The 14,322-nt window shown below is 38.8% G+C and overlaps 1 protein-coding gene across 6 annotated transcripts in view; it reads right to left on the bottom strand.

The window, feature by feature from the left end:
* Window positions 1-14,322, bottom strand: part of WNK2 (WNK lysine deficient protein kinase 2) — a 234,188-nt gene that overhangs the window by 40,553 nt on the left and 179,313 nt on the right. For all 6 annotated transcript variants that reach the window (XM_069083745.1, XM_069083746.1, XM_069083747.1 and 3 more), the window contains exons 17-21: window positions 12,044-12,211; window positions 11,557-11,602; window positions 5,398-5,517; window positions 2,996-4,044; window positions 2,352-2,421 (exon numbers count right to left, since the gene is read on the bottom strand). In XM_069083745.1, coding sequence (XP_068939846.1) covers window positions 2,352-2,421; window positions 2,996-4,044; window positions 5,398-5,517; window positions 11,557-11,602; window positions 12,044-12,211 — 1,453 coding nt within the window. The remainder of the gene's footprint in view (window positions 1-2,351; window positions 2,422-2,995; window positions 4,045-5,397; window positions 5,518-11,556; window positions 11,603-12,043; window positions 12,212-14,322) is intronic.

Below are 14,322 nucleotides of genomic sequence, written 5' to 3'. Positions count from 1 at the left end.
TACATAAAACCAGTAACCCAGGCTCCTTTCTAATGAACTAAAAAAAATAATATAGCACATCTTCCATGAGGATAGAGTTTGAATTTTTATTCAATTTTGTAAAACACTTCAGAGCCCCTCACTTTTCAGGCTAACTACATGTTATATTTCCTCTTACACATTGCATATTCCAACTAAACGGGCCTCCATGCTTGTTCTCCATCCACGACATTCCATCTCCCAAATGGAGTAGAGTTCCATTTCTGTGAATCTGACTTTCAAGTGTTAGTCCACATCTTTCCTGATTCCCCCAACTGTCTGCCCTGCTCCCTTCCAAAATCACCGTGTATTTATTTCTCTTATTTTTTAAATTCGATGTGCTGTATGGTTCCCAACATGCTCCTCCCTCTTCTGTCCAACCTGCCCACCTCCACCCCCCCCCAATGAAAGCTCTCAAAGGGCAGAGACTTGGGCATTTGTATGCTTCCTACCCAGTATAGTGACAGACACACAGTAGATACTTTTTGTTTGATGAGTTTTTACCATCATATCTACATTTGGAGCTAGAGAAGGCATTGACAAAGCACTCCAGTATCTCTGCCAGGAAAATCCCAAATGAGATCATGAAGAGTGAGACATGACTGAAAATCCACAACAAAAGAAATCCGATGACTTGGCAATGATAAAAATGAAGAAAGACTAAAGTTGACAGTTAAGAAGCTGATCTGAACAGGGAAGGAGCAAGGTGAGAGAATGGGTGGGACCCAGATGTCTTTTATAACACTTTTACTACCTAAAACGAGAACAAATAGTCTTGGGGATCAAATTTGGTTTTGAATAAGACAAAATGAAGTCCTGAAAGGGTAAGAAGCTAGGACACTGACTCTTAGCTGTGGATAGATACTTTACTGACTTGACTTAACTTTTATGTCTCAGCTTTCTCATTAACAAAATGGGAATATCCTACCTTATGATGTAGTTAAGTTCAAATCAGATAAAGTATATATCAAAACTCAAAACTCTACACAAATAGAAACTGTTACTGAAAGAGTTCCCTTGTTGATATTATAGGTCAACACGTTTAGCAAGGGTCCAAAGGACATCTCTAATTATAAGACTATACAGTAAACCAATTATCAATGGAGGCACATATGAAGCCAAGCCAGGTGTTTACATGAAATACTGGCACTAAACAGACTAACATGGTATCCCTTACCCATCTGGCACTGTGTTGCTACAGAATTAAGCAGTGTAATGACACACCCAAGACTAACTCAGAGGCCAGGATGCAAATTCACAAAGAAGGTTGGACATGGTCCAAGAAGAAGGAGCCAGTTGCCTGTAAAGAAATTCAAGCTTGATGCTCATGGTTAATTAAGGCATTTCTTACCATTACTAACCCTCCAGGAAGAATGTACACACCTTAAAAGACTAGGCTAATTTGATAGACCTGGGATGTTTGCCACATCAAAAAAAGTCTCTGCAAAGCTCTACAAAATCTGGGAAGAGCGCTTGGGGCAAAGTCATATTATACCTCAGTATTTAAAAAGACTTCTTTGATCTGGTTCTACTTCTGTCTAGCTACCAGAAACTCCTTCCCCTCCATCCTGATAGCACTTCCTTCTTCTGTTCAAAAACTCAGATTCTTTGGAAACATTTTACCTTTAGTATGTTACTGATTTTATCCCCTCACCTTCTTAAATAGGGGGTAGGCCTAAAATTAGCTTCAACATAACCATCTATCCCTTATTATGCGGACATCAGATTTCTGCCAGTAATAATGTCTAAAAAGATGATAAGCTTAATTAAGGTCTTTATAGTGTTTCTTTTCCAGAGAGGTTTTTCATGGTTTATTTTCCCCCCACCATGGGAAACCATGTCTATGCTAGCACACAGAAGATTTTCATGAAAATGTTAAGGTCTGTATCCTATAAAATCTTCCTGGTAGGCAGCTTCCTTTATCTACTTGCATTGATTTTGTTCATACAAAAGCTTTTCAATCTCATATAATCAAAATTATCTGTTTAGTTTTTTTGTGATTGCCCCCATCCCTTGTTTGGTTAAGAATTCTCCCACATGCCACAGCTGTGATTTCACAAGTGTTGTACAGTGTGACTTTTAATATTCAGATTATATACATATTTTGAGCTCATTTTGTATATGCCCTAGTACATCTTTAAAAAGGTTCATTGCAGATCTTATTCAAAATGTTTATATTAAACTCAGGATAACTGCAGGCACTCAATCTTGGAAAATCTATTAAGAGGATACACTGTAGCAGGCATCCAAAATGGGTTAAGATAAAGTATGCAGCAGGTTAGTATGTGACCTCTGAAAGTGTCCTAATCAGATCAGGATTGGTTTTCAGTTACCTGCTCTTTTCCGTGAGCCATGTACTTCTGATGGTCCAACTCCCATTTGTATCACTTCTGATGTTTCCACCTTCAGCAAGAAAAACAAAAAAACAGGGAAATAACACCAACCATAGCTCTTCTATCACATCTTTGGTTGGGAAAAAATAAGTCAGCAATACCTTTCTCTTCTTTGTCTCTGGAAGCTTTGATTCTCTTCCCTGCTTTTCCCCTTATGAAGAACAGTCTAACAACTTAGGAACTCAAGAACAGGAGGAAGGTAGTGTGTACAGAACCAGACAGTTCAGTTCCAGCTCGCTTACACATCTGACAAGCCGTTGCTAACTCAAGAACACATCGACTAGCTTGTGCTCTTTCAAACAGGGAATTTTTTGTTATAGAAAGTAGGGGGAGTGAGATAGTAGGGCCCAAGTGGGAGGGGGGAGTCATTAGACTGTGATAGAGTGCCAGGAAATTCTCTCCTGGCAGGTCTCAGCCATGTGGGTGGCTTCCCACCTCCCCATCCTGCCCAACCCCCACTTAATTCTCTAGATTCCTTTCCCTTTTACTTGAAATTCCTGTATAACATTCTTTCTAGTTGCGCCCTGTGCTTCCCTCTCATATCCCACAGATGGCTTCTCTCTTTTAAGGGCACATTCACTCACCCCCTGTCCGGTCATGGCAGGGCATGAGGGCATATCTGCAGGGATGAAGGATGGTAGCTTTTCATCAGCGGCAGAGGCGGTACCACTGGCAGCTTGGTAGGAGTCAAGGGTGGAGGCCAAAGCAAGAGAAGGAAGTATATCTTCACTCAATGGCTCCAGCTTAAATTCACTGTCGCACTGCTCTAAAGGGGTGCCTGCTGAAGCAGAAGAGGTGGGAACATACTCCTGGTATAGTAAATTACGCAGCTTCTCATCGAGGCTCTTAATTGTGTTGTCCACAAAGCCAACCCTAGGAGGTGGTCCTTCCCCATCAGATTCAAATGCAGATGGCGGCTGAGGGAGACTGGTTCCAGGGCCACTGCCACTCAAAGGCTGGGACTGGCTGGGGAGGCTTGCTTGTTGGGGCATGGCAGTAGAGACTTGAGGTGGGCTTGGAAGCTGAGATGCTTTGAGACTGAGTGGTTCTGATATGACAGCTGAAGGAAGCATCTGATTGAGGAAAGGATGAGTAGTCCCACTTGGCTGGCTGGTCTCAGGTCCGGGAACAGCAGAGAGCATTGCTTGAGGTTCTGGGACAAGTTCCGAGATAGTCCCTGCCTCTGTTGCCAAACTGGAAAGAGTAAGAACAGACTCCCGACGTCCCCCAGTGCAACATGTGACCTCCAAGGTAGGGCCACAAACGTCTTGGTCAACTTTTTGAGCGGGTGGGCTGGCAGGCTTCACAAGTTGGATATCATGAGTTTCCATCATCAAAGGGGTGCTGAGGGCAGGAGCTTCATACTGACCAGCTGGTATTGGCTGCTCGGCGGGAGTCCCAACCTGGCCCACATTCACAGCTGGCTCTAGGACACACAGAGCTGGCTCTGGCAGCACAGAAGCTACTATTTCTGCCTCATTTGGCAAGACAGACAAAGGTACAGTGGCCTGTGCCAAAGGAGTTGGTGTCCCACTGTGAGTGTCACTGAGACCAGCTTGAATGGGAAGCTGTGTACCAACTAAGATGCTTGGTTGTTCTGTCCGTGACAGCAGGTCCTCGCAAGGCTCTGGATCTGGAATGGAAAATCAAAACATTTCGTACCAGGCAACCTTGCTCTGTGCCTATTACTCATTTAATGCAACCTTTAAACAACCCAACACTACCTTGAATTCCTCTGAGTGCTTTACAGTTCTAACAGTGGCACTTTTATATCCATTATCTTACTCGAGTCTCTTCAAGCAGTTAGGACATTTAAACATTCACATCTCACAGAAGCAGGAAGAACTGCCCATGAGCTGATTTTTTAAGAAGGGGATGGGTGAACTGGCTTCAAAAATCAAGACCCAGGTTCAAATTCTTGTTTTGTCCCTCATTATCTATATGAGCCTTCACCAGATGCAATTTCTTTGGGCTGAAGTTCTTGGTCCTTTCTAGGGTTATTCCCAACCCTATGTTCTACTATTTTAAAACATGAATTGGAGTCTGACATTTGAAAACACACAAAATACCAAAAAACCAGAGCTATGAAACCTGGATCATGGACCCAGCTCTACACTAATATACTATGTGAGGTTCTGATGATATATGAGCCAATCATATATCATCTCAACCTTTACAATAGGCCTAACTGCACTAATCCTATACTTGCTTCAAAGATATTGTAAAATGAGCTAACAGATGTGAAAGTACACTGAAAAGGACAGAATGATATAAATGTAATTTTTTGTTAAAAAAAAGAAAAAAGACAAGAAGAGTATGTCCCATTATAGAGGGGCTCTGTAAGGTAAGTTTAACTTAAATTGAAGGGCTCATGTGAATGGGCTGTCCTTTAAACTGACCTTTCTAACAAGGGCTATGAGAATTTAATACACAGATTCTGCACTGATAAAGGCAATAACTTCTTTGATGGAAAGTTAGGAATTTGAAGAATAGTTTTCATTATGTTACTTATCCTAAGAGTGGATATCTGATATGATTACAGAAGCTACTTAGAAAATATGGCTTAATATACAACTCATACTTTATATATAGCTTTTCTGGGATCTCTCTGATGCAAAAAGAGCAAGATTCAAACTATATAGCCTTCTCCCCAAGCGGCCATAAATACGACAAATTTACTCAAAATTCTGATATTCAGAAGGTACTTCCAAGGTCATTTGATCCAACCTAACACCCAAAGGAGGGGTTCCTTCTACAACATCCATGGGTACCATTACACAGAGAATGTAAACAGAGAAATGAGAAGTGACCTACAGGGCACAGAACAGAATAGGGAAAATGGAATGAAGCCAATAAATCTCATCATAGCACAACCTTTCTACGATGTCTTCAGCTGTAGAGAGGAGGAAAAGCAGTTCTATGGTTACACAAATTAGAATCCCTGAGTTTAGAAATGTAAGAAATATCTAATTTCTTATTTCCCTACCTTGATATCCTTCAGGCTGCTGGGGACACAAAAGAGGAGGGGGAGAAGATTCAGGGGCCTCTGCTGTCGGGTTTTCTGCTACTGGACATATAATGAACCACCTTTTTCCAGTATGTAGAACTATGGGTAGAATGAAAAGAAAGTCAGTCAATACTATAAGAATTACAAATTCTTTGTGCTAACAAAAGTCCTTCCCTGTTCTTATTTCTATGTAAGAAGTCTTCAAAGGATGTTTTATACTGATGAGTTTTCCAAGGAAAAACATGGAAAGGAAATGCTACTCCACAAGACGTGTTAATCATCTAGTTGTTCTGTCTTCCCATGGGGTCTTTTCCATATAAATCAGGATTAGTTATATATCAAGCTCAAATAAAGAAACAAAAAAGAGAATTCACAGATGTATGAAGCATATAGGGAGACAGGTATTTTCCTCATTTTCAATATCAAAGGAAATAGGAAAAGCTAAATTTGGCCTTTCTGATGGACATGCTGCAGATTCTAAATGATGTAATAAAGCATCTCTCAACCATATCTTCAGGCCTGTCTTGGCTGAAGGACTATTCTGAGCGAACAGCTTTGGGTGAATCTCAACTCTGAATGTAATGGAACTCAAGGACAAAGAGAACAAGCAGAATGGATCTGAGAGCTTAAAACCATCACATCGCCTTGCCATACTTTTTTTTTTTTTAAAGCAATTGGGGTTAAGTAATTTGCTCAAGGTTACACAGCCAGTTATTTCTGGGTGTGGTGCTAAGTATCAGAGGCCAGATTCTATCCCAGGTCATCCCAATTCTGGAGCCAGTGCTCTTACTCACTGCCACATGGCCGCCCCTAAGCAATTGGGGTTAAGTAACTTGCTCAAGGTTACACGGCCAGGTGTTTCTGGGTGGGTGCTAAGTGTCTGAGCCCGGGATTCGATCTCCAGGTCTTCTCAACACTGGAGCCGGTGCTCTTACTTGCTGTGCTACCTGGCCGCCCCACCTTGCCATACTTTTGAACAGCATGTTCGATCATTAGAACAGACACTTAATAAAAGGACCAAGGTAAAAAGCAGTCTCTCTCCATATCTTTTCATCCTATACATTTCTTGTCAGTGTCTTTTCTATAAACCTTTCAAAGACCCATCCATCCCTACTCAATACTTGGTGACCTTTCCTCTATTTCTTTTCACCAAGGACTGCCTATTATCTCTGTTCACCTCCGACCTTAACATAGTCTTTTATGACACTAATCATGTGAAAGCCTCCATGCTACTTCTATTGGCCATCTTTCTATTGTTTGGGATCATCTGGAACTTTGACTCAGAGACAACAATATTCCATTATTTCCAACCATATTTTGTGACCAGAAGAAGAACTAGTATTGAGGAAATGGGTTCCTGAGGAGTCTGACGACACTGAAAACACAGCAGTTTGACGTTAAAAACACTGCAGTTTCCCAAAGATGACCCAGTCTAGCCCCATACTGTTTGGAGTTTAGCTTATTATTTGTTTAATAATATCTCTTCAAGATATAATTATATTGATGGACTAACTCCATGAGTGGGTTCCATAGCATGGATACATTTCAAAGTCCAGACAAAATACATTTTTTTCATACACTTTGTACCTTCATTGTGAATGGTTAGACCAATTGCTTTCACATTTTGGTGGATTTTATGATGGGATTTTGTTGCAGTAAGTAGTATATAGTTATCCGCAACCAGGAATATTTAGACAACCTCATCATCAATTACAAATTCTTGTTTAAATTCTGAGCAAGATATTTTCCATGATAATGGTAAAAACCTTACGAATGCCAAGTGTACGGCGTGGTACATATCTGGTGCTTAATAAAAGTTTGCTGAATGAATGATTGATTGTCCTCCATAGGATTTTCCACTTCATCGTGGATCACAGTCTATATTCATTATCACATCTGTCATCCTATAGTCTTACAGATGCTTAGTACATATGTAGGAGAATTGTTTGAGGACAGCTTTCAGAGATGCATTATTCTTTTCCAAATCTAGTTCTTTAAAAAAAATCACTAATTGTTGCAATGGGATCTTATATTATCTTTAATTCAACTCGGTTGGAATGTAGACACTGAGCAAAATCATCTGAAAGTCTGACTGTTGTTCCTTTGTCATATTTCATCAACAATACCCTTGATATATTGACAGAAATTTTCATACATTTGAGAGATGAAAAAGAAAGTATGTAGGCTGGTTGTTAATGTTGCTTTCTTGGTTACTTTTTCCCCCTGTAAAAGCATTAGCTGATCTTTTCTATTTTGGGGGAATCATCTTTTGGATGATTGAGAAAAATCAATCCCCGAATGCCTAAAATTGTGTCACCCAACAGAGATTATTCTATATATGTTTCATCAGGTCCTGACTTCCTTTTAAGAGTCATTGTCATTTTCTCACATTTATTTAGATGATTAAATAAGTCCAAATGTTGTGAGGTTCCACTGTCACTGCCGTGGAAAATCATATTATCCGTATTTCTGATTGGACCTTTGGTTTAAATGGTATAGGAAACACCTAGTGAAGAAACCTTCTCTACCAATGTCATATGGCACTGGAACTTAGAGTCTTAGAGAGTTGCCTGGGGAAATAGATGACTGTAAAGATAATAGCAGATATGTTCCATTTCACATCTGTTTGTTGTCCTTCTGGTTTTGTCTATAAATACTCCTTGGACAATGTACCTTAGCTGTATCTTACAACAAAATCTCTGCCAGTTCATTTTTCCTTTAGGTGTTTTTCGCTAATTTAGGAGTCAATACTGCATATGGTCTTCAGTTATTTATGTCTGTAATATTTTCTAAATGTTCTAACCTTAGTAATTTTCCACTTGGCAAAGTTAAAAGGGCGCTGACAATGGCAGTTTCTGGGCTTTTTTCACCTTCTGGTGAAGTGTAAATCTGGAGAATGTAAATTGCTTTTGGAAGTTGAATTTTTTTTTTTGGAAGAAGGCAGGGGAATTGGAGTTAAATGACTTGCCCAAGGTCACACGGTTAGGGTGTCAAGTGTCTCAGGTTGCATTTGAACTCAGGTCCAGTGCTCTATTCACTGTGCCACCTAGCTGCCTTTGGAGGCTGAAGTTCTTTAAGGAATGGCGATTAAGACACTGACTTTATTTTCACCCATTTCTCAAATGTTAGATTCCCCAGATTGTTTAAACAGGTTAAATAGATTATAAGAGATGCTATAACACATATAGCATCTTCTAATAATTAGCTTTTGTTCCTAATTTTGTATTTACTTTCGCTTTTGCCTTAGCCAGCTGAAGATCTGCAAAATCTACACAGCTAATTCTGAAATGACTTCCACGTCTATAATTATTTTTGGTCACTTAAAATATATTTCTGTAAATAACAAAACTTAAGAACCGTCACACTGAATACTTGCAAATCATCTTTTGGAAAAATGGATTCAGGAGGTCCAGGTGTAAATAATTTAAAAGGCACAGCCTTGTATATTTCTTATCTATTAGATATATTTTCCAAGAGTTTTTAGCATCCTCTTTCCCTTCTTCTCTGTTCCTACCTTCACATTAAAATAACTACTAGGCAAATATTTCATAGGCATTTTTCAGACTTGAAAGGCTCAGACTTATGACTTAATGATGTCTTCATTTATACAATTCAATGTTTCAATCAATATGGCCTGCTAGCTTCTGCCCCCCAATCTTCTCCTGCCCCTTTCTGTCCCCAAGCATTAGGCTTTCTTGCATATCTAAAATGTCATCTCTCTGCTCTTTAGAATCTTTCCTTTAGGGTTCTGATCAGGTACTACTTTCTCCAGAAAGTATTCCCTGAACTCACTAGCTGAAAGCAATACCTTTTTATCAAATTCGACTTTGCATCATTCTCATCCATTTACATATTTTCTTTTCCCTAGTGGATTTTTACAATTTGTCACTTTCCGCCTTTCTAAAACCCAGTGACTAGGAGATGATGAAGGATTAATGTTTGTTCAACTGAATTGCTAAATATATATCTTTTAAGTTTCTCTCTTTCTTTTTCCTCTGCAATAACTGTTGGTGCCTAAGTTGCAATGATCTTCAACCTAGTTGGTTTGCTGGTGCTTTTTTATAAATATTTCAAGGTAAAATGACCAAGTTTGTCATGCAATTATGTTTTCAGGTGTCATTGAGAGTATGATGAAAACATCTCTTCCCAAATCCATTATTTCCCTCTCCAAAAACAATATGGGAACTATTCTTTCTTTTAACCCCAACTTTGCTATGTCTTTTGGTTCTATTTTCACTAAGCACATCAACATGGATGCACTTTCTTTTCTTGAGTATAACAACTTGTTTGTTGCTAGGAAAACATTGTACGTTAAAAATCCTCTCACTTAAATATGATAAATGTAGACCACTGGTATCAAACTAAGGCTCAAATAAAAATAGGTACCTGCAGGGGCTCCGTGTCAACTTACTGTTCTCTATTTTTATTTATTTTGTTAAATATTTCCCAATTACATTTTAATTTGGTTTGGGCCAGAGTTGGGAATACTGCAGGCCACCAAAGAGTTTGCCACCTCTGATACAGATCACCTAAGAACTCTGGGTTTTATGATACTTCTGCTCCTTTTTTGCCCATGTCACTGTGGAAGCAGAAAGGGGTCAACAAGCCTAAGGAATTTTGTATTTTTGTCCATCATGAAGGAAGCCATGGTTAAAAAACATGTTAGCAAATGTGGTTGAAACTTCTGAGATTAACTTCTACTGAGCCTTTCTTTAAACAAACAGTCTGTTACTGGACAGATATTTTTTTTTTTTTTAGGCAATCAGGGTTAAGTAACTTGCTCAAAGTTACACGGCCAGTTATTTCTGGGTGTGGTGCTGAGTGTCCGAGCCCGGGATTCGATCTCCAGGTCGTCCCAACACTGGAGCCGGTACTCTTACTCGCTGAGCCACCTGGCCGCCCCTAAGCAATTGGGGTTAAGTAACTTGCTCAAGGTTACAAGGCCAGGTGTTTCTGGGTGGGTGCTAAGTGTCTGAGCCCGGGATTCGATGTCCAGGTCTTCTCAACACTGGAGCCGGTGCTCTTACTTGCTGTGCTACCTGGCCGCCCCTACTGGACAGATATTTGAAGTCTTCCCAACTTGTTAGAAAATTGACAACATTCGCCCTCTGATGAATGTGTATGTATGTATGTATGTATGTATACTAAGTTGCTCCTGTTCTCTTTTAAAAATATTAAGTATTTTTCTCAGTGTCCAACTCTGAAATCTTTGAGCTAATTGGAAAGAGAAACTTTTATCAGTCTTTCTTTAACTATTACTTTTGAAACAATGCCCAGGTTCCACTGAATCCTCTGTCTCCTTTCCCTTCTACCAAAGGTCCAACTAGTTTCTAATCCATACTCCCTAAGATCCCTCTTTATAAACAGCCCAGGAGGGCATCCTCCTTCAAATAATTAGTTTAATAATCAGACTAAGTTTCTTAAATTTCTTTGTGTCACGGATACTTTTGATAGTCTAGCAAAACACTTTCAGAAGAATGTTTTCAAATACAGAAGAATGTTTGTAAATATATAAAATTATAATGCAATTTTATACAAAATATAAATATATTTATACTGAAATATCATTATTAAAATATTAAAGAAACAAGGTCACAGACCCCAGGTTAAGAACTCATGAACTAAGAGAAGGAAGTAGTATTTGATTATTCTTGTTAATAGAAGTATCCCCTTGAGTATACCTCTGACCTACTGAAAAGGGGAATGGTCAAAGAGGGAGTGTATGATTTTAGGAAAACAATTCTCCAAGGATATAGCAAAAATGAATATTATTGATATGTTAGATCAAGCAAAATGTGAAGTAAACTTTCACTGGAGACCTGTAGCCATTTTCTAGGTAACTAGAATTTTGTTGTTTTTCTGGAAATACTATACATTGTGTCACAGAAAGAAGAGGCTTGTGAGATGGATTTTGAAGGCTATGGGGAAATTCTGTCCAGCTTTGGTCTCTTTCTCTGAGAAGAATTGTTTTCATCTAAATTAATTTTTAAAAAAATTGCTTCAGGCAGAGCACAGAATGTTCTTCCACTGCAGAGAAGTTCAGGACTTTCAAGAATCCAGAACAGCTTCCACATCATGAGACTTGAGAATAGAATGTTCATATAAAATTTTTAAGAGTAGCAAGGAAGGTATGCTTACCATTTTGTTGATACACAGGGGCATTCACTTGAGATTGCCGATTCTCCTTTTTAAGGGACAACAGATTAGAAATTAATGTGATTAATGTGAAAATGAAACTTTTTCAAAAACATCTTGGTATAAATTATAAACTTAACTGACTTAACCTTAAGAGGCCATTTAGCCAGAGATCCAAAAGGCAATTTCTTCTTTACTTCTCTTGTTTATGATATGATCTTTTATATCTAAGTCATGTATCCATTTGGAGCTTAAGTGCACTAAAGTTGAAAAAAGTAATCTAAAAAACTGGTCACTTACTGCAACCATTTACCTCACGTTAGATTATTATCTATAATGGCTACTAGTATTTCTACAAGAAGCTTAGGATGTAATTGGCCAGAGGTATTTCTATCCCCTCGTGGAAAATAATATGAGTATAGGCTTTACCTTGCACCACAGATTCATCATGAGCACTTAATTTTCACTAACAGAGGCATGGAAAACTTACTTCTCCTGTGTCTACTCCATAGGCATTATGCTGAGGGCTCATCCCTTGGTCAGAGCTCTGTTCACACTCCATATCCTCACTAAGCATGTCTTCTGCTTTATCAATGATGTCTTTCATTTGCTCAATGAAGGTTTCCTTCTCAGTCTGAAGGATGAATTCATTCTCTACCTGTAAACACAAAGGACTCAGAGGAGCAATTTCATTTAAAAATAGGATTGATGAAGGTCTGCAAGGAGTGTTAGAGAAGAGAACCCTGGTGGTGTTGGGTCTCTGTGATTCTTCTAACCTAGAGATTCAGTGATTTTTTTTTTCATTTTGGAGGGCTTAATTGGGGTTAAGTAACTTGCCCAAGGTTACACGGCTAGTTTTTTTTTGAGGCTGGAACCAAACTCGGGTCCTCCTGACTCTGGGGCTGGCTCTTTACTCACTGTGCCACCTAGATGCCTGATTCAGTGATTTCTTGATATGAACTAGGATACTGCTGTTAATGTGTTTGTGTTTTGAAACCAGAATGGGGATTTCAGTAATGTAAAGAATTCCTGGACACAGGTTACTCCACCAATTTTTAAAAATCTATAATCTTAGAGATTTACTTGGGGCACTGAGAGGTTAAGTAATTTGCCTAAGGTCAGAGGCACGAAATGTCAGAAATAAAACTGGAACACTGGTTTTCCTGACTCCAAGGCTGGCTTTATACTAACTATACAATTTTGGTTTTGAAAAAAAAAATTTAATCTGGTAGCATCATGAAAAATACTGGTAGATAAGAATGGACAGAAATTATGGGCGGAGAAATAATGTGTCGGTATACTAGGATCATAAAACAGAATTAAAAAGATAGTGACAAGATTGACAGACATTAAGAATGCAGTCTACAGGTTTGGGTGACTACATGGATGTGGGCACAAAGGGTTATACATCTGTATAAAAGTCAAGAAGAGAGGCAAGTTTGGCAAAATAATTAAGAAAATGGTTATTTAGTTGAATCTGAAACTTGGAAAGGGAAGTTAGATGGCTCAACGGATAGAATTCAAGGCCTGGAGTCAGGAAGACTCAACCTCTTGAGTTCAAATGCTGCCTCAGAAACTCAGTAGCTGTGTGATCCTAGGCAAGTCACTTAATCCTGTTTGCCTCAGTTTCCTCATCTGTAAAATGAGCTAGAGAAGGAAATGGCAAACCACTCCAGTATCTTTGCCAAGAAAATCACAAATAGGTCACAAAGAACTGAACACGACTGAATGACTAAACAACAAAAGAAGTTTAGAAATGTTGAGATTGTAGTAGAAATGTCATGCTATGCTTTTATTAATGCAGTCCACAATTACCTTGGCATTTTTAGCAGCTGTATCACATACTTAGCACATGTTGAGCTTGTGATCAACTAAAGCCCCAGGTATTTCTTTCATATAAACTACTATCAAGCCAAGTCTGGTGTAATTAATTTTATAACCCAAGAGGAGGACTTGATCATTACTCCTGTTAGGTTTCAGATTTTTTATTTGGGATAGGTGGACAATAAAGTTTTGAATCTTGATTCTGTCGGTCCATATATTGGTTATCTCATCCAGCTCTGGGTTGGTAACAAATTTCTTAGATACACCTTTTGTCTTCTTCCAAATCACCAAAAAATATACACATGGAAGAACAATGGCAAAGAAGAGTCCTAAAGGATGCTTGTAAGGACATCTCTCCAACTTGATAATCCACTTTGGACTCTTTAAGTCATCAGTCAGATTCCCACCAAGTTTCAGAGATATTTGTTGAGTTGTCTAGTTCTATTAAAATTTCAAGCTCGGGGGTGGCTATGTGGTATAGTGAATAGAGTACCAGCCCTGGAGTCAGGAGGACCTGAGTCCAAATCCAGCCTCAGACACTTAACACTTGCTAGCCATGTAACCTTGGGCAAGTCACTTAACCCCAACTATCCTGCCTTCCCCCCTCCAAAAAGCAAAAAACAAAAAAATCCCAAAATAAAATAAAATGTCAAGCTCCCTGCTACTTCCATATCCATATCCAGCTATTTGGGGTTGTAAAATCTTACACTTTCCTATGCTTTCAGCCAAGAAAATGGCTTTTTTTCACCTCTCTCACTAATGATCTTCTTAAATCATACTTATTATTACAAATTTTAGAGTTTTAGATAGAAAATTTCCTATATCTCATCTAATTACAATTTAAAGCCTTCTTCTAGTCAACAATTTTTTGCCAAATACCTTTTCCATCTTAATGGGGCATTTAATGACTTGTCAGGAGCTAATTCTTCTCACACGTTAAGCCAT

The sequence above is a fragment of the Petaurus breviceps genome, unplaced genomic scaffold, assembly GCF_028583685.1.
Source record: "Petaurus breviceps papuanus isolate PSGF00001 unplaced genomic scaffold, PetGlider_PUasm1.0 174, whole genome shotgun sequence".
In the NCBI taxonomy this organism is placed as follows: Eukaryota; Metazoa; Chordata; class Mammalia; order Diprotodontia; family Petauridae; genus Petaurus; species Petaurus breviceps.
This window is presented reverse-complemented; position numbering and strand designations above follow the sequence as displayed.